At 39.3% G+C, this 21,750-nt stretch overlaps 1 protein-coding gene across 7 annotated transcripts in view; it reads right to left on the reverse strand.

The window, feature by feature from the left end:
- GRID1 (glutamate ionotropic receptor delta type subunit 1) overlaps positions 1-21,750 on the reverse strand; it is a 1,020,611-nt gene that overhangs the window by 160,484 nt on the left and 838,377 nt on the right. For all 7 annotated transcript variants that reach the window (XM_072131335.1, XM_072131336.1, XM_072131338.1 and 4 more), the window contains one exon: positions 10,026-10,199. In XM_072131335.1, the coding sequence (XP_071987436.1) occupies positions 10,026-10,199 (174 nt within the window). The remainder of the gene's footprint in view (positions 1-10,025; positions 10,200-21,750) is intronic.

Here is a 21,750-nt window from a genome sequence, read left to right on the forward strand (position 1 = left end):
AAATCCAGATGATCATTGTATCTTCCAGTAGCTAATATTGATTCAGCCCTGCCTACACCTCGTTGCTTTTCCTGCAGCTCCAGGAAGTCTTGCTTTAAAATAACGCTGAAATCAACATATCATGGGTTACCGAAGACTTCAGTAGGATGCATTGAGTCCCTCAAATGGTCTGGCAAAGTCTGTCTTGAGTGAAGGCCTGGATGTCCACAGAGATGAGGAACACGTGCAATTACTGGTCTAGGTCATCCTCAAATCAGAATACTAGAGGTATTGTTGTGTCACGGCCCCAATCAAGAATTCACAGAAAAAAAACAGTAGGTCATTTTATTTTGACCCTGGCTCAAGTGAAGTACTTACTTACTTAATTCCAAAAGAATGTTTATACATCTGAATCATTGCTCCATTAAAATAACACCCCAGTCCCCGCTGTTTTAATGAATTATACCTTGTGCAGGGCCTGAAAAGAGGAGCAGGACTCTAGCTCCTAGCAAGGTTTCAGGAATACAAAGGAAATGAGCCCTGCTCCTCCCTTCAGGCCCTGCACCAGGCATTATTCAGTGAATTAGACTTTACTGAAGTGTTCCATCTATGTGCATATTCTACATTGTAGGTGTTAAAATCCTACACTGCATGTACTCCGTTTATCAGGGAGGACTACTAGGTATATACAGGCAGTCCCTGGGTTACGTACAAGATAGGTTCCATAGGTTTGCTCCTCAGTTGAATTTGTACGCAATTCAAAACTTTTTTTCAAATATTTTACCTCAGTGACAATTGGAGTTTCAAAATTTATTTGCTGTAATTGAACCAAATATTATCAATAAAGTTTAATTACAGACACCTTACAGCTGATCATTGCAGCCTGGGACTATAGTAAAGCATTCAGAAAGCTTCACCAGAGGTCACAGTGGGCAGAAGGGTGCGTCTTTAACTTGGGATCGTCAGTAAGTCGGGTGTCCTTAAGTAGTGTTTTTTTGTACTTGAAAACAAAAAACAGAGAAGAAACATATTTAGGGCTCAGTCAATTTTCCAAGCACTCCAAGAAGTTGGAGTGGAATTGCACCATCAGTTGTAATTTTTAAGGGATTGGGAATTTAATAATCCCATTTGTCATGTTTACATGGTATATTTCCTCCAACCTGTTCTTTTGGGGGTGGAGGGGGGCTCCTATAACATGCATGCATAGATCATATATGAGCAGTTGTCTATCTCTGGAGTGTTGAATCTACTTATTAAAATGAATTAATTTTTTTTTTAAGACTTGAAATTTGCTGATATCACCAAACTCTAAAGCATAAACTCACTAGATTTTTTTTGCACTAGACAGGGCAAATTTATCATGAAAATCAAAGTAGCTCACAAAAGAGTAACAGTTATTTACAGATTGACGGCTATAAAGAAACCAGTTATGCAAAGCCTTTATAAAATATGTCAAAATGTAATTCAAGCTTAACATTATTGAAGGCTCAGGATATTGATAGACTCAGCTCTGCTTATCTTTCATCTCACAAAAGTCCATTTCTGCTGGAGTCCACAGCAAGAAATTGTATTTCATTATGATAAAGTTGTCACACGGACGGCGCTAGACTTCGCCGCACTTTAATAAACAATAAGAATGTAAGAAATCAAAAACTAATGATATCTACAGGGAAAATATAGTAAAGATCAATATTATCTGTCAGACGTCTTCTGCGAAATAGTCAGTCTGTTGTGTAATTAGCAGGAAAAGAAATAGTGGGGAATATTTTGCTGCGCTAGTTCTGTATTGAACATAATTGACATAATTGCTCTCTTTACTGTGATATGTGTATTATTGGCTTATATTTCAAATGGCAAAAGAAATAACGTGGGTTCTTATAATCATTTTTAAGTAGCCAATTACAGGAACTTCAGAAGGATGAGATATATATATTTATATAAATATATATATATACTGTATTCTGCTGCAGTTTTCATTTTTAATATGATTACTAATTAAGTACATACACAACTGTACGTTTATAAGAACCCTTGAGATTTGGGAGGAAACATAAAGCAGATGTTGGCTCTGGAAGACATAAATATTGATACACAGCACAGAAATTTCTCTAAATTCAGAGTCAGGTGTTTCCAGTAGTGATGGATGGAGCTGAACCACCAAGTTCAGCTCAAACCCCAACCCCGTTATTGACCTTGATTATTGGCACAGATCATGCGTGTTAACTCTGTATATGCTGCTTGCAAAGTCACCAGCGTTATTTGAATGGCTAAAACCCGCACCAATACTAGAAAGGTGGCGGCACAGGGCACCACCATTTTGGGGAGGATTGTTACCCCTGATTATATTATTTAAAGAGAACCCGTCATGCAAAATAACCCCCCTAAACTAAATATATTTTCATCAACTGCCATTAGAGAGCATTGCCTCTATCCCTTCATTGTCCCTCTACATGCCTGTAAACCTAAGCAATGAGGTCCTAAAGCTGTATGCAAATGACCTGAGAAATGTCCAATGAAGCATTAGCATATTCAAGCTGTCCACTCTATTCATGAGTGGGAGGCACAGCCACACCCCCAGTGCATGACTGACAGCCTGTATAATGATGTGAGGCTGTATAATGATGTGCTTCCTGGTGCTGGCGCCCCCTGCAGCCTGTGTGTGCATTTGTGTGTGTATAGGAGAGATACAGCAGCTCCAGGCTGCAGCCATGTTACAGCAGAACATGTCAGATTCATGTGTAGCTGATGTCTGGGTCTCTCACCTGTATATTAGGAGGATGCAGCATGTCAGCAGATGCAGCACACACACTAGCCATGCTTTACTATACATTACACACAGACATGAGCAGGGGGAGGAGAGGGGAGGGGGAACAGGGGTGACATCACTGCCTCTGACCATGTGACCAGCCTCATTTATATGATAAAAAATAGATGATTTTACAATGAATAATGTATGAAATAACTAGATAAAGGCTGTGATGGGATCCTTGTGAGCTGCTCCAACAGGGAGTAGTGACAGCACTAGTGACACAGACCTGATGACAGGTGTCCTTTAATAATAATAATTTCTTTATATAGCGCACACAGATTATGCACCGCTGCACAAAGCATTTGTAATTGGTCCCTGTCCCCATGGGGCTCACAATCTAAACAACCTAACAGTATGTTTTGGAGTGTGGGAGGAAACCGGAGTACCCGGAGGAAACCCACGCAAACACGGAGAGAACATACAAAGTCTTTGCAGATGTTGAACTGGGTGGGATTCGAATCCAGGGCTCCAGTGCTGCAAGGCAGAAGTGCTACTCACTCATCCACCGTGCTGCATGAAATGCTGCTGGCGATTTTGGCAACAGTTTACAGTGCACCAATCGTGGGTCATTTGTAGGAGGAACGGGTTTTGTATTGTCTGAACTCAAATTTTGACGGGTCCACTTATCACTAGTTTCCAGAAGCACTGGATTATAAGAATATAGGGGGTCATTTATCTTTAGTCAGGTGTGGATGCACAATAGTTGCTAACTCTTCTGCAACCCCTGCTAAAGTTTTCCTACACCTGATCAGGAATGCAGTTTATTTGAAACTTTTTAACCACGATTTACATGCAAATATGCAAATACACCAAAAGAGACCAAATTATTAAAAAAAAAATTATTAGGAAAGCAAAATTAGCCCATTATATTAGATAATCATCAGCGCCTTTGACTTTTAGCCCTAAGCAATCACCAATATATGCATGGAAAAAGTCTTAAAAAACAAGCATGCAATAACCATGTCTGGCTGGGTGTCAATAAAATGCAAATCCCTGAAGTAACCTCTACACTACAATAATGCTGTTACAGGGTTAGGGCTTTGTACTTGGTATCTTCTGAGGAAGCATCCACAAAATGAGTGCTGAGGCAAACTGTCCGGTCTCTGTCAGGTGGTTCATATTCATTTATTAATATTACTATCCCTGGTGGACAAGGGCAGAGTTATTATTAAATGTTTTTATGTCTGATGGGTTAGGGTTGTGAAGCAGTTAACAGCTCGTAAGATGTAGAAGAAAGTATTTAGATGTAGATCCCCCGCAGAAAAGGAACATACCACACATTTTATTGTCCATGTCACATGCCAATTGTATTCTACTTATGCAAAATGACATTCACTACAATGCTACTGCATTACATTACAAGAAGAACTCCATGCAGAATATCTGCAAAAAGAACTCCATTAGTTTTATTATCCCTGTATAGCTGTTCCTGTTGCGATGAATGGGTACATATTAAGTATTTTACACAACAAACTTTAACTTGGATTTCAGAATATCATAAATATAGTTTACTTTAGAAAAACTTTTTTAAAGGGAATGATACCAGTTCCCTCCAGAATTTGAATAAGCTTACTAAATGAACATAGGACAGTACAAAGTCACTTTGACACAGACCCTGCTTGCACTAAATTCATTAAACTGCACAATAGAACTCAACACCCAAGTCAAGAGAAATGGATTAAATCCTGTGGGACACCACAAAGGGGTCAGTGGGACCCAATTTATAGCCAGCCTCTCCCAGCATTCCCTGCTGGATGTTTTTGCCTCACCGCCTTAGAAAAATCTTGTTCCCATGTCATTTGCTGTTAGTGTGTTTTCCCATTGTGACCCCGGTTCTGTTCCGGACTACGATCCTCTGCTGCCTGCCTTGACCTATTGCTATGTCCCTGACTCTGATCACGTGCTGCCCCTCCTGTCCTCCTGCCTGTCCCTGGCTACGATTCTGCCTGACTTCTGTGTACATCGCCTTGGCTGCCACATCAGTCAAAGTAACACCTGTGAACCGACCTGGTGGTACCATGCCGCAACAAGTCCAACCCGCTTTGTGACAGGCTCTGGTGAAAATTGGGTGCCACTTAGATTCCAGCCCCAGGTGTCGGCTTGAGTCATCATTCGCAGTAGTCCAGGGGGTCCACTACCCCTGGAGCATGACAGGCAGAAGTAAAAGAAACATTAAAATTAATAGATGTTCAAGAACATGAAAGCACTGCCCCTATTGTGGCCTTAATTTAAGTCACCCTTATGCCCCGAACATAGCTCCTATCCTGACAAGGACGGTCCCAAACTGTTCCTATAAGCAGGAATGCCCTAGTAAGCCCTACTGGTCAAATTCAATGTCGTTCCCGACGCGTTTCGAGTGCCACTATACGTGGTACCATCATCGGGGGAATCAAAATAAGCGTAGTAGATTGCTGTGATTAAACCGACAGTGTTCAGTGAATGTGGGTAAAACAGTGGTACAACCCACTCCTGTAGCTTCTGTACCCACATTCACTGACCACTGTCATCTTCTTCCTGACCTAAATGTGTCCAGGACTTATTATCCTCCACCCTCCCCACCGCGATGACTAGACGGGTGAGATCTGAACATTTCTTATCAAGCACTGGTATAGATAATGGAGTCACCATCTATTTCAATTTTCCATATATGTGTATGAACTCGCAAATTATACTGGATGGATGAGGTTTCGGGCTTCTTGCTGGAAAACCACACCCAGAGCTGCCTGTGATTGACAGCTCAATTTCTGATCCTGGGAAAGCTGGGTGTGTCTCTGTAATTGTTTGCCTGCAGCTGCGGTTTGAGTGATGGACGGCTGAGCCAGTCAGTGCTGGAGGAAGTGTCCATTACTGCCTTATATTCTGCTCAGCCCCTTCATCTGGTGCTGGTTATTGCAGTTTATCTGTGTACCTAGTGCTATTGCCATTGTGTTTCTTGTTATTCTGTGTATTGACTTCTGCTTTGCCTTGTGACCATTCTATTTGCTATACGAATCTGTACCTTTGCCGCCATCTTGGTTTTGACCCGGTTTGTTTGACTCCGCTTGTCTGTCTGTATCTGTGGTTTGTCCCTCAATATCGTTTATCTCCTATTGTGACCCCACCTTCCTGTCTGTCTTGTGTCGGTTTCTTTTACCAGTGTGAACACTGACCTATATCTGTATTCCGGTTACCTGTTCGCTCCACCATCCAGCTGCTGCCAGACTAAGTAGGTTTTCCTGTCACTTTATAGGGTCACTCAGGGACCATCAGTTAGGTTCCTGATAGTGGGTTCGCCCTTACAAGGGCGGTTTATCTGCTTTAGGCTGGGACTTAGCCCGCAGGGATGTCGCAGGGTGAGTTCGCCACCACCTACCTAGTCTGACAGCTAGCGCCAAGCCTGGTTGTGGTTGCGCGGTTGCTGGACAGGTACTGACAATATGGTTTTGTGATTCCTATAATCATCTTTTGCCTTACTGATATTTAATTGATACAGAACCAAGTGATTAGTGAGGTGTTTTGGTGGTTGAGAATTTTATTCTAACATTGTGCTATCAAAAGTTATATTTTATTTAATGAGCCTTCACCGTAATTTGTCTATTCTAAGTGTACTGGCGGGTGAATTTGTGAGCCTTTGATCAGGACATTGGCAGTATATGTATACAAGACTGCCTATTCTGTTTGGATGTAATAGATGTTCACAAGAGGGAGCTGATGCAGCTCATGTTATGTGGAAGCATCCAATAGTAATTCAGTTTTGGGTGGAGATATATGATCGTATTATTATAAAATGTAAAATTAAGACTGCTTTTGATATCACAGTTGCAATTTTGGAACATGTATCCATTTCAGGGTTACCTAGAGACAAATGGACGTTTGGACGTTTGGATTGAATGGGAAGAAAAGAATGAAAATCAAAGAGTGGCTGAATCTGGTAGAGCAAATTATGAAATATAAGATCACTCTGTCAAGATGTGATAGTAATGTAGGAATGAGTGGGAGAAAGAAGAAGAGTGGGATAGTATGGTTCCCCTCGGTCCATCTCCCTTTATTCTTCTTTTTCTCTCTTTTCCGATCAGTTTCTAGTAAGGAGTGGGAAAAGGCTGAAGGCAAGATATCTATTTATAACGATTTCCTCTGTTGCTGTTTTGTTTGGTATTGTCTGTTTGACTGTGTGTAGAAGTATCTCTTTATGAAATTTTTTGTACACAAGCTTTTGGTAAAATTTAATACAAATGCATTTAAAAAAAAAACCTTACAAAGACAGGTTTTCACAATAGGACTGAATTAATGTATTGCAACTTTTCGTTTAGGAGCAAATTTGGTGCAAACTAACTCCAGTTTGTTCCCCAAGTCTATGTTATGCAACTTGATGTTTTTTGTGCCTTTTTAAGCATAAGAACACTGCCAAAAGATATATCAAAGGCCAAAAGAAACATGAATCTCAGGGGATTTAAGCACATTAAGGGAACTCTATCTTCAAAATCAAGCTTGATAAACAAGAGGAACTAAGGCTACTTTCACACAGCATGTGTGGGGACACATATGCGGCCGCAATTTTTAGCTAGATGGTTACGCAATAGTTCCCTGGTGGCAGTAGGGTGCCACACAAGGAAAAGACAGAAGATGCTCAATCTTTTCCCATTTTTACAGCCGTGCATCACTATGGAGAAGGGAGCAGCTTACACCCCTATTACTCTCCAGAGCATTGCCGTTTGCTCGTCCGAGCATACAGTATGTTAAGTGTGAAAGGAGCCTTACTCATAGATCCAGGCACTGTGACTGTGGTTATTTTCTCTGTATGCTGCCAGATAGGCACACACCACCATGTAAGTGTGTTTGGTTTACAATCCTTCATCTTGGTGGTAGATTACCTTTAATGTAAAATGTTTGGTCTCATGGTATGTAGCATGATAAATGTTAGTCAAGTTAGACTTTTCTACACTCTTTGATCAGGTTAGCATGTATTCTCCAGTTTGATAGGTTTCAGGTTAGCTAGGAGAGACCCATTTAATTTTGAAGGTTTTTTTATGCCTATACAAGCTTTTACAGGTGGTCGCTACAGACAACCCCTAGTTAAAAACGGACCTCTGGTAATCGGTAATTTACTGTATTTTAGCACTAGGCTACAATAAACAGCTATAACAGTTATCAAAGGTGTCTGCCCATAAGATTTATTGTTAATTCTGGTTCTTATGACAATCCAAGATTTTTAAAATCTAATTGTCACAGAGACCAAAAAAAATTGTCAGGAAATACAATTATAAAGTATACAGTTCCGACTTACATACAGATTCAACTTAAGAACAAACCTACAGAACCTATCTTGTACGTAACCCGGGGACTGCCTGTAGTTTGTAAACAGTGTCAAAATTCCATATGGATCTCCGTGTGTTTGCAAATCTTTCTACATTGTAGGAAATACATAGGAAACCACTGACATGATGATATTGGGTAGAATTAAATTTACTCTAACAAGCAGTATTATCTTGCCAAGGCAAACGAGGTACAATTGATGGAAAAACATTGGCATGGGAATATTAGTTGACATTCAAATGATATGTAGCAGTCAGTCCTAGGTTACTTCTGCCAAAGCAAATAAGATCATAGGGTGTAATAGAGGTGCTGCCACTAGGCAAATCGCACACAGAAAATGTATTTGAAGGTTTGGTCTGTATATTAACACTGTAGAGTTCGAACTGGTCCAAATGCGGGAAATTTAAAATAATAGAATGAGGGACTATACTATATATCTTAGGTGAGACCTATTAATATGTTACAGATAAATTGGAAATATTAGTTTTTAATTCCCAGGAGAGTAACTTTACCATATTGGAATCCACCACTTTATTCCAGCATTTATTATATGTTCTATTCTATACAAATCTTATATTCTAAAATTCACAAAATACAAAATATACTGAAATATAAAACCATGTATAACGTAAGATATAAAACGCATTCAATATTAACCCAGTACTGACATGTGATGTAATAGTATGTCACATGCTGGGTAATAGTATGCTCAGCCCTTGAGCCCTCTCCATAACCGGTAATTGTTAGCTGCATACTGCAGCAAAGGCTTACCGGCAACACCAGCATTGGTGCAGGCTTTGCCGGCTGCTTAAAAAACATGGTGGCGCATGAGTGTCGCCATCTTGGTGAGGATCGTCACTTTCCGTGACGTCATCGTGGAGCAGCAATCCATTGCCATGGCAGCCTTGAATCTTCAGAGGACCCAAGGCTGTCTCATTTTTACCTTTTTATTACAATGTGCAATCAGCACATTATAAAGAATGAGGAGAAAAATCCCCATATACTGCCATACGGTAGTATGGTAGTATATGATAGGATTGATCAGACAACCTAGTGTTTAAGTACCTAGGGAGTCTGAAAAATAGTAAAAATACAAATAAAAGAAAGTTAATAATAAAAAAAACTAAATATTAAAATCACTCCCCTTTCCCTAGAACTGATAAATATTAATAAACACTAAAAATCGTAAACACATTAGGTATCGCTGTGTCCGAAAATGTATATCAAAATATATATCAAAATATAAAGTTTTTTTCATTGCATTTAACCACGTAACGGAAAATAGCACCAAAAGTCCAAATATATTAAAAATTCTATTAAAAGTGATTGAAAGGTTATACAGTCCTAAAAATGATAACATTGAAAACTTCATCAAAATTCTCAGAACATGACACCACCCACAGCTCCATATATCCAAGTTTAAAAAGTTATTAGCGCCAGAAGATATATTTTTATTTTGTACAGGAGGTTTCAAATTTTGTAAATGTATGAAAACATTATAAAATTCATACAAATTGAGATGTAAATTGGTTGAATAAAGTCAAGGAGGAAAATAATTGAACACTGAAGGCAAGGTCTGATCACCTCCTCTTCTGGGATTGAAATCATGCATACGACTTCAGGAGATCTGGTTAGTGATGTCTCGGGATGAAGGACCACCAATTACAGTGAAGGTAAGTAAGAGAGAGAGTAAGAGAGAGCTTGACTTCAGTGTTAAAATCTCCTCCTCCTTGACTTTATACATCCAATTTACATTTCACTTTAAAGTAGATTTTCTTTATGATGCCACCACACTGAGTCATGAAAGAAACATGATCTGGAACATTCTACTGGTACTGTTTTTTTTTAATATGCCTGATGTAGTCCACACATGTTTTACAACAACTTCTTTCTATGAAAATACATCTGGAGATTTTGGAACTCATGGGGAAGATATAATACTAACCTGTAGCATTTGCAAATAACCTTCTTGGGGATCACAAGGTAGCGAAGCAACACGATGGCTGTTACTCATACACCTGATATTGTTTTCTTTCAGTGAAGGAAAAATTTGTCTTATGACGGTTATCCTTCCAAGAGCGCTGTGTACAAGCTCCACTATTTCAGCATCATTGATTTCCTAGACCAAAGAGAAAAGCAAAAAATAGTTGGTATTAATAAGTGTCTGTTTTTATTCACATTCTGTATAGCTAGAACATTACAACTATAAAAATGAATGTAAGTGTATGTCTGTGTCGATCAGTGGTTGCCTGGTTTGCATGAACTTTGGCATTTAGGAAAACACGCACAACATCATATGTACTCAGTGTGATTCATAAATTATGAATTGGGGTGATATTTAAAAATATATATATATTCCCATAATTTTATACCCTTTCGATTTGTAATATATTTTTATCATCATTCAATTACGATTCATAAAAGTAATCAGATCTAAGTAACATCTACTTCTACCAATTAAAAGCCTTAAAAAGCTTGCTCCGCAGTGCTATTGAGATACAGTAGCAGACGATTGATATCACTGACAGTGCTAAATGCTTTTGTAGTCACCGTGTAGCTTTTTGGCACCTTGTATTGATGAAGTGTCATGATACAGGGCTACAAGCACTTGCTGCATGTTCTAGTATGTCAGATACAAAGAGAAGAATGCTTAAAATCTAAGGACCATCTTCTGGCAGTGACACATTAAAGATGCAGCAGGGGTCAACATGTAAATAGACTACAAAGTGCTAACTGTTAAAAGAAAATTTATCGAATTTGGTTTATTTGTTTGTGGTCATTAGTTTCTCGTGTCTTATTTTTAATTTTTTTTTACAAATCTGCCAAAAAAAACTGTGTGTAAAATCCCTGCCATCACAGTAGGTCAGTCTTTGTTAGTGTTTTACCTTATTTTTACTTTTATCATTTACCACCATCACCCAAGTTGCATTTTACTCTATTATTTCTGCTGTATTCTGTCTTGTAGCAGACAAGTCACATTAGCAGAAGTAACCATACACTATCTCAGATTCAAACTAGAAGAGGCTACAGAACTAAAACCGTACAGAAAATGAAGGCTACAAACCACATGATGCCCAAAAGCAGTGAAGGGAATTTATGATGCCACTTTGGCCACACTTTTGTTGTCATTTTCACTTAAAAGACATCTTGTGACATGCTTATAAATGCTTTTAGAACTTTTTCCCACTTTCTAACTTGTCCAACAGGTCTAAGTAAAATGGTGGAAAATAGCCGGTATGTAAAAAAAATAGCCAATATTCCACATTGTGGTGCAAAGTTTAAACAAACTTAAAGCAGGTCTAAAATCGCACCTTAAAATACACTAGAATTTGTCACAATGAGGAGTCTGGCACAGCTCCAGAAAAGTGTTATTGAGGTCTACATTGTCCAGCTAGCAACAGATTAATACATTTCCACCAGTGTTATTACCCTTTCACACAAACGATCTGGTGATATATGTCCCCATAGACGCCAATGATGCCCGGCTGTGGTACAGTGAGCATACCACGTGTGCCACCGCACCATTTCCAGAAAAAAGATAGAGCATGCTGTATCTCTCCCAATATGTACGACTCTCTATGGAGTCTCTCTTATCTATGGAGAGGAGAGGGTGAGCTGTGCTCACCTGTATGCCCAGCCACTTCTCTAGCACTCACCTGTATGCCCAGCCACTTCTCTAGCACTCACCTGTATGCCCACCCGAGCTATGTCCAGTCGAACATATGTCAATGTGAAAGTACTCCTCCTATGCACACACTGGTCTACCACTTTCTGCAAACTGTTGAAAGGTAATGTGCGCTTTCAACAACATTACATTACTGCATGTCTTGTTGCAGATTGCAGTGATATTAAATTATATTCAGGGAAAACATACAATTTTGAAGTAAAATAAGAGACATGTGTTTTAATGTTATCATAAGCTGTTCACATAACACATTTAAAGCTGTGACGAGCACATCATGAACTAATCTTGCATCTATAATTAACAAACATATTCTCAATAGGTCCATAATTCACACGTATCAAGCAGTTTATTTTTCTGTTAATGACAAACTTTTTTTTTTTATGCATAATGGGAAAAGTAACCTAACATTTCAGCCGGTCATTAATTAATACCTTCAGTACTATAACACCGCTTTTCTAAATAATTTACAAGTTGTTCACTAATTAGTGCCAGAAAGTATCTAACGTGGAACTTATGACTTGGCTTCTCATGCGAATTTAAAACTAATTACATGTTGAGGACAATAAACTTCTTTGTCTTGTAAAAACAGTCATTACTTTTCGCGTTTAGATGCCTACAAATTTGGCTTGGAGTAGTCAGCTACACAGTTACCACCAACACCCATAATAGGGGTAGAGAAAATAAAAAACCTGCCATTATAATGCTGTAACCTGTTATCAGGATAAAGTCTGGCCAAGAAGAAATTAAACTTGTCTACCCACTCTGATCCTCCTACCCTCACTTTCTAAAAATATTCAGATGCAATTGAGTCAATGAAAACTGTAGTTGCAATTGAATCTGATCACGGTCAGGGACGTAGCTAGGAGAGGCCAACTTTCACTTAAAAAATATATACATATTTGTACACACATTTATTTATACAATCACATATATTTATATACTTGTATATAATATGTATACGGGCTGCTGCTGCCTTGTGTATTTACAAAACAGAGGGGCTCTGGTAATGCCCCTAGAGCCCTTCTGACTCATTAGCAGAATTTAAACATTGATTGTTTTACAATAAAAAAGTCATTATTATTTAGGGGGAGGAGTCATTACTTTTTGCAATTCTATCTTCTAAAAACTCTAAATACTGTTTGGAGTTTCAGCAATGAAGGGCTCGTGTTGTAGGATAAGCCATTATTTTTATTGGTTCTGTAGCACATGCAACATTTGTATTTAATTTTTTTTTAAATAATGTGATCAAAAACATTTTTACAATGATCATTCCGCAGGATAAAGAACATAATTTTGGATGTGCCATTAAATAATATAAACAGAATTACCACCAAAATTAGATTAACTTTGAAAGAAACAAGTGCAAAGATTGTCTTAGTGAATGTAGAAAACCTTTGAAGGAACACTGGGACGCTATGTGATTCATTCCTAGTAACCAGTAACTGTGTGTTAGTTATCTGCCCCTGCAGTATATTCCAATGTCAATATCAAATTTGTTTGTGTATCTAAAAGTTATTCAGTTTTCCAATATACTTTCTGGATCACCTTTTCATTGTTTATTAGATCCCTACATGCTGTCATTCAACAGAAAGCTTCAATGTTCACCGCTTGTCCATCGGTCCAAGGTCATGGGTTACCACACAGGTCTATCACTAGTTAGCATCACACAACTTTGATTACACTGTGTGTTATAACAAGCCGTGCACCTGTGTGACATCACATGACCTTGGAACGGTGTTTATCTACAGGAAGTAAACGGCAAAGCGTCCTGTTGGATAACAGCTAGAAGCCCGAAAGCGGAGATCTAAAAAACCTTAAAGAATTTATACAGAAAGTATATTGAAAATGTTATACCTTTTCAATCATACTAAACAATATTGATTTGCTGGAATGTGCTTAAAGGGGTTTTCTAATATACTTTCTGTATCAATTACTGTTTTCTACATCTCTGCTTGCTGTCATTCTATAGAAAGCTTCAATTTTTACTACCACTGGACAGAAATCTGATCATGGTCACACAAGTTCACGGCTTGTTATGTTAGAGAGAGTTATCAGAGCTGTGGGTTATAATGAGCCTTGCACCTGTGTGACTATGGTCAAATTTCTGTCCACTGGGTGTAAAAATAGAAGCTTTCTATAGAATGACAGCAAGCAAAGATTTAGAACTGTGAGGAATGGGTGCAGAGAGTATATTGGAAAATTGCATACATTTTTATAATACAAACGCTAACAATTTGCAGAAATGGGAATACCCCTTTAAAGTGGACAACCCCTTTAATCTAAGGGATAAACCAAAATTCCCTACAAAAGTAAATTGAGACACAGCAAGAATTTTTGTATAGGTGTATGATATTTCACTGCTATATTTTAACAAAACTTATATATGCAATTTACTTTGCCCTTTTCTATGCCAGATACCTGGGACAAATTAGTCATAATATGTGATATTTGACCTAATATGACTACTGGCAGAAAGAGTAAATTACAGCCTGGAAAAGTGCATGCAGAGAAAGAGAGAGGTTTGCACCTTTGAAAGCAGGCAATAGACTTGCAAATGAGTGAATGTTATGTATCTTAAGCAAAATTAATCAAAGGAGGACATGATTAAAGGAAAGCAGAGAGCAGTTACACTGAAAGATGAATCTTTATTAACAATGAAAGAAGTGGCGTGATACTATTAATATGAAGGTGTGAATACTGAATAAGGTCCTTTCTCTTTGATATTTTCACATAACTGAAAAATGGTGCAAAAAATAAAGCATGCGAAACAATGGAATAACATTACAATCAGTGCATAGGGTACAGCCAAAAAGGGTAAACTTAAAGCACTCCTTTTAGCACTCCCCCTGCCCCCACAGAGCATAGTATATACACTGCCAAAGTGTTTTTGTATAAAAAATAGGCTTTGCAGAAAAAAAGATATGTTATATAGCACCTTTCAATACCATGTGCTGTGTGATTAGTCACTCGTCCCCTTGGAGTGGCTGGAAAGGAGCAGTCCCCCCCACACCCCACCCTTGGGAAACAGCTCCTCCATGTGTCCTTTTCAAATATATGGAAACACCCATCACTTGGATTAGCGACGCCCCCTGCTCCTCTACAGCAAATCCCGAGTGAGGGGAGCTATTCATATATTTGAAAAGGACACATGGAGGAGCAGTTTTCCAAGGGTGGGGGGGGGGGGGAAACTGCTCCTTTCCAGCCATTCCCAGGGGATGAGTGCCTAGTCACCCAGCAGATGCTAATGAAAGGTACAATATAACATTTTTTTTTTCTGTAAAACCTATTTTTTTATACAAAAACACTTTGGCAGTGTATGTACTTTGCTCTGTGGGGACTGGGGGAGTGCTAAAAATGGGTCTCCTGGTGACAGGTTCCCTTTAATATCATTGTCATTTAGGTGGAGCACAACTACAAATTTGTTCTTTTGGAGTATAGGTCCATGTCAACAGATGTTTGGATTAGCAAAACTAAAATCAATCACTTATCAACTCCTAAATAATGACTTGGGCAGTCTGGTAGTCTCAGACAATAGAATCAATTCTCTAAAAATAAAAAAAATTATAATCATTTCTATCCTTAGTGAAGCTGCCTGAAAAGGCTCTAGTGACTGGGCATTTGTAGTGAATTTTTGGGGCCATCATTTATTTTTTGCATGCTACCTTAACATTTTTTACTGTGTTTTTTTCAAGACACGCTAGTTAAAAAGTAATAAACGTTGAAACATTTTTTGTAGCTTTATTTGGGGTTAGAAGTGGAAATTTAAATAACTTATTTTTAACATTTTTAAACTAACCCAAAATGAACATTATTAATAAATTCCCTATTTTGTTTTGGTCGTTTTGATATATAATCTGCGTGATCCCCTGCATGTGTCGCTTCCCCGATCAGGACCACCAGAGTTCACCTTCTTCTTCCTGGTGTATGTAAGGCCCCTTCCACACTAGCCTTTGACGCGCAGAACTTGCATTGCACTCTGTCCCATTGTTTCCAATGGGCTTATCCTTATTTGCCTTTTTCTTCACGAACGTGCGTGCGTTTGTTTTGACACGCGTCAAAATCGCAGAATGCTCTACTTTTGCGTTTTTCACGCCCCATTCAAGTCTATGGAGACACATCAAAAACACATTGCACTCGCAAGCATTACAAGGGCAATGTGGGTTGCTAGGTGATATGAAACAAAGTCATAAAGTACCAACTTAAGAAGGATGTGATTTAAAAAACGTGCGTGAAAAATGCACTGAAAATGCAAGAAAAACGTGAACAACACGCTCGTGAAAAACGCAAAAACGCTAATGACTCCAATAAAAAAAGTACCAAAAAAGGGCCAAAAACGTCAGTTTTTCTCGCATTGCATCCTGACGTGAACTTCAACGCAAGTGTGGAAGGGGCTTAAGCGCTTGATCTTGCAACACAAATTTAGTTAAATCCTGCGTTTGTCCAAATCAGTCCCCCCGATTTGTGTAGCATGAAAGCCGGCGGTGATGCGCAAAAATCCAATCGCGTGCGACACAGTGCCCTTCTAATTCTTCACAACAATTTCTTCCTTTTCGGTGACCAGTTTTATCTTCAAATCCAAGGAACAGCAATGGGGTCCAATGTGGCCCCTCCATACGCCAACACATATATGGCCTGCTTAGAAGATGAATACATTTACAACAACGAACTCTTCCAACAATTCTCAATATACTGGCGTCGATATATCGACGATGTGTTCTGCGTATGGAGGGGCCCACTGCACTCCCTCTTGAGTTTCCACGACCATCTCAACTCTATCACACCCGAACTACAGTTTACTTTACACCATGATACATCCCAAATGAACTTACTGGACACCCTAGTAATCCAGGATCCACAAGGTAAAATCTCCATCGACCTTTACGTAAAACCTGCCGACCGTAACACACTACTGCATTTTCAGAGCTCACATCCATCACAAACAAAGAAATCACTCCCGATATCACAATTCAATAGAGTCCATAGAATAGTCACTGATCCCCAAAAAAGACGGAGAGACTGACCGAAATGTCAGCCAAATTTCTAAAAAGAGGATACCCTCCAAATATCCTCAAAGATACAGAAAAAAGACTACCAGTACAGAATGATACCAGACCTGAAAACAAACCCAAACGCATACCCTTCATTCATCACTACCACCCTACATCCCGCCTCCTGACTAGGACCATTAAAAAGCACTGGCCCCTCCTCAAAAAGGCTTACCTAACATCCAGGAGTTCCAACTCCCCCTCCTCATCTGCCATAAGCGCACAAGAAACCTAAGAGACACCCTAGTACGTGCTGATATTGGTAGTTTCTCAAAAAAATCCCAACAGACATTCCTTGCCACCCCAAGAAAGGGGACATTCCCTTGCCTGAAATACGAGAAAAAATATGGAGATAAAGGAAATCCGCACAAGCCGCTGTTAAAAAGTAGAAAAAATCTTCAAGTTTATTGGTAACACATTAAAAATGTGACATCACGTAGGGAGGGGACAAATTACAGGTGACGCGTTTCGGACAAAGCGTAGTCCTTAATCATACCTGCTGGAGGAAACATCAAGTTAGGTTTATATAATGGAGGAGAACGCCACCGGAAGTGATGTGGTGGGTGTGTTGAAGGCGTGTGAGGGGCGTGTATTGAGGTTGAAATCACATGATATTAGAATGTAAGGAACGTAAAGGGCGGGCCGGAATGAAAAAGGAAAAGAGTTTTAATAGACGAACATAAGATCGTTTCTGTAATTCATTCCATTGGGAAAGCGGGTATCAAGTATCATGATCCAATATGCTTCTCGCATATGGAGTTTTTTGGTGCGATCGCCACCTCGCTTCATGGGTAAAGTTTGTTCGATAGCAATGACAGACATGGTTGTCATAGAGCCATTATGATGGTCACGAAAATGTTTAGATACTCCGGATATGTTCCGGGTACTGGATATATTGGACGGATTAGATCCGGTAATGTGTTCCGCAATGCGGGCTTTCAGTTTTCTGGTAGTACAACCTATGTACTGGATTTTACATTGTGTGCATGAAACCATATAGACAATGTATGTGGATTCACAATTGAGATGTCTGTGAATATGAAAAGTAACATCAGTGATGTAAGAGGAGAAGGTAGATGTTTTATGCAAAAATTTGCACAGATTGCATCTGCTCTTGCCACAGCACACGCTACCCTTAAAGTTTAGCCAAGTATTAGCTTGTTGGTCATTAGAAAAATGATTAGGGGAAAGTATGTTCCCCAGTACAGGAGCTTTAGTTGACACACATCGGATGCCATTAAGTAAAAGTTTATCCATTGTGGCGTCACAATATAAAATGGGTAGATATTTTTTTACAATGGTCGTTATGGCAGTGAACTGTGTGCTAAATTGTGTGGAAAACACAGGCAACTCGATGGTTTTAGTTTTGGCTTTGGGAGTAGCTTCAGATAGATAGTGAGAACGATCTTTGCTGTCAGTAATGTTACGTGCTCGTTGGCAGAGCTTGTGTTTGTAACCTCTTTCTGATAATCGTTTGGTAATAATAGTACATTCTTGATTGTATGCGTCAGGAGTAGAAGACGCTCTTTTGGCTCTGATGAACTCACCAACAGGTAAGTTTTTAATGGAGTGTGAGGGATGACAACTGTTTGCTTTTAGTAAGGTATTGCCGGATGTGGGCTTGCGGTAGAGTCTGGTGGAGATGGTCAAGTTTGAGTTGTTCCCAGTAAGTAAAATGTCAAGAAAGGGAATACTATTTAGTTGATGCTCATATGTGAACTTCAAATTGTATGTGTTGGTGTTAAGGTATCGCATGTACTCGACGACTGTCTCCCCACTGTCAGACCAGATGAGGAGACAGTCGTCGATATACCTCCCGTACCAAAAAATGCAGTGGCGGAAAGGGTTAGTTTCAGAAAACAAGACAAGATTTCATGAAGGATTGGAATAACGCACTATCTGAATGCTCCTTGAAACTCATGACCCTCATCATCAACCAAGAAAAAGCTCTCCTTTGTGAAGCACAAATTAACATAGAGAAAATCAAATCTTCACTTATGGAAACCGTGTCCTTAAATAAATTTCAAGAAATCACCACTAAAATACATGAAAACCTTAACAAACTGGAAATGGAAATTATTAACACCAAGAAAGCGAAATTTAATCGTGATTATCATGATTACTCTACAGATGCGGTATACACTTCCATTAAGGACCTGAAAAGAAAATATAGATCTTCCTCCAGAAATCGCAGACGAGGACAAAATACTCCAGGTCATGTTACTTTTTCTTCATCTGAATACGAATCGGACAATAACATAGACTCTAGTGACATGCCATCACAGAGCACTTCACAATTTAACGCATCTCTTCCAAAAAACGATCTTCCCCCGACCATCCTAAAAAATGCCACAAGAAAACCAGGAGGGCGGGGAAAAAACACAACAAACGAAGGCACAACGTATACAACCAGACAGACACAGAAAAAGTAACATCAGACTCGGGAACCACTACCAATGATGTCATTAATTTATCTGCTTGTTTTTTCTCCAATCATCAGCTCAAAGTTCTGTCCAATGGATTGGGCTTTGCACCAACCAAAAATTTCGACCTTTTTAAAACATTATGCGATGTCAATAAATTTGTTCGCCTATTAACGGTAAAGAGACATTTCTTACAAACAGATATTAACTCATCCAATCAACCTGATATTGACATCGATCGTAATCAATTCATTAATGAAACTGCAAAAAATGATTTCGACCTCAAGATGGACTTTAGCCTTCAGTACAATATATGCCAATTGATCAGTTTACAAGATAACCATACCGCTTCCCACACTGTTCCCGAAATCCATAACACTACTAAGCTCATTAAGAGAAAAAACCCTACCTTTTATCCAACAGAAGCAAGAATCCCAGAAATGGACACTTATCAACAACTGATAGAAAGAGACCTCAAAATTCTACATGAAATCAATACCAAGAATACACATCAATCTTTCAATCTCACCTTTTCAGAAAGAAAAGCCATCAACTCTCTCAAACAGAATCCATACATTGAAATACGACCCTCTGACAAGGGGGGTTCGATAGTCATTTTGGACAAAGAACTTTACCTAACTGAGGCTCAAAAAATGTTAAGCGATTCAGCTACATATCAAAAACTACGGACCAATCCAACTGATGACATCACTAAGGATCTCAGAAAACTCCTGGACGAAGGAATTGCCCTCGGCATTTTTGATCAACCGACTGCAGATTTTCTTATTCCAGCCAACCCCATTTGTCCGAACTTTTATCTTTTACCCAAGACCCACAAAGAGTCTTTTCCACCTAAATTTCGACCTATTGTATCAGGCATGGGCTCTCTATTAGAAAGACTGGGGTCGTGGCTGGATAATCTCCTACAGCCCTTTGTTACCAGACTACCCGGTTACATCAGGGACTCTAAGACAGTATTGTGTGCTATGAAGGACCTATCTTGGTCCTCCCAATACAGTTGGCTCACCTGTGACGTAGCGGCCCTATACACTTGCATCCCTCATTTGGGTGCGTGTGGGGCCGTTGCGTCACACCTGCGCAAATATGGCAATTTCTCTGAGATTCTTCAGGACTTCATTATTGATGTTTTGCGTTTTCTGTTGAACAATAATTTTTTCATTTTTAATAATCAGTTCTACTTGCAGAGAGTGGGCTGCCCCATGGGGGCCTGCTTCTCACCCACATTGGCCAATCTCTACATGGCCATGTGGGAGGAGGAACACCTCTTTTCTGAAACTAACCCTTTCCGCCACTGCATTTTTTGGTACGGGAGGTATATCGACGACTGTCTCCTCATCTGGTCTGACAGTGGGGAGACAGTCGTCGAGTACATGCGATACCTTAACGGCAACACATACAATTTGAAGTTCACATATGAGCATCAACTAAATAGTATTCCCTTTCTTGACATTTTACTTACTGGGAACAACTCAAACTTGACCATCTCCACCAGACTCTACCGCAAGCCCACATCCGGCAATACCTTACTAAAAGCAAACAGTTGTCATCCCTCACACTCCATTAAAAACTTACCTGTTGGTGAGTTCATCAGAGCCAAAAGAGCGTCTTCTACTCCTGATGCATACAATCAAGAATGTACTATTATTACCAAACGATTATCAGAAAGAGGTTACAAACACAAGCTCTGCCAACGAGCACGTAACATCACTGACAGCAAAGATCGTTCTCACTATCTATCTGAAGCTACTCCCAAAGCCAAAACTAAAACCATCGAGTTGCCTGTGTTTTCCACACAATTTAGCACACAGTTCACTGCCATAACGACCATTGTAAAAAAATATCTACCCATTTTATATTGTGACGCCACAATGGATAAACTTTTACTTAATGGCATCCGATGTGTGTCAACTAAAGCTCCTGTACTGGGGAACATACTTTCCCCTAATCATTTTTCTAATGACCAACAAGCTAATACTTGGCTAAACTTTAAGGGTAGCGTGTGCTGTGGCAAGAGCAGATGCAATCTGTGCAAATTTTTGCATAAAACATCTACCTTCTCCTCTTACATCACTGATGTTACTTTTCATATTCACAGACATCTCAATTGTGAATCCACATACATTGTCTATATGGTTTCATGCACACAATGTAAAATCCAGTACATAGGTTGTACTACCAGAAAACTGAAAGCCCGCATTGCGGAACACATTACCGGATCTAATCCGTCCAATATATCCAGTACCCGGAACATATCCGGAGTATCTAAACATTTTCGTGACCATCATAATGGCTCTATGACAACCATGTCTGTCATTGCTATCGAACAAACTTTACCCATGAAGCGAGGTGGCGATCGCACCAAAAAACTCCATATGCGAGAAGCATATTGGATCATGATTAGAGATGAGCGAACACTAAAATGCTCGGGTACTCGTTATTCGAGACGAACTTTTCCCGATGCTCGAGTGCTCGTCTCGAATAACGAACCCCATTGAA

Source organism: Engystomops pustulosus, chromosome 11, assembly GCF_040894005.1.
Source record: "Engystomops pustulosus chromosome 11, aEngPut4.maternal, whole genome shotgun sequence".
In the NCBI taxonomy this organism is placed as follows: Eukaryota; Metazoa; Chordata; class Amphibia; order Anura; family Leptodactylidae; genus Engystomops; species Engystomops pustulosus.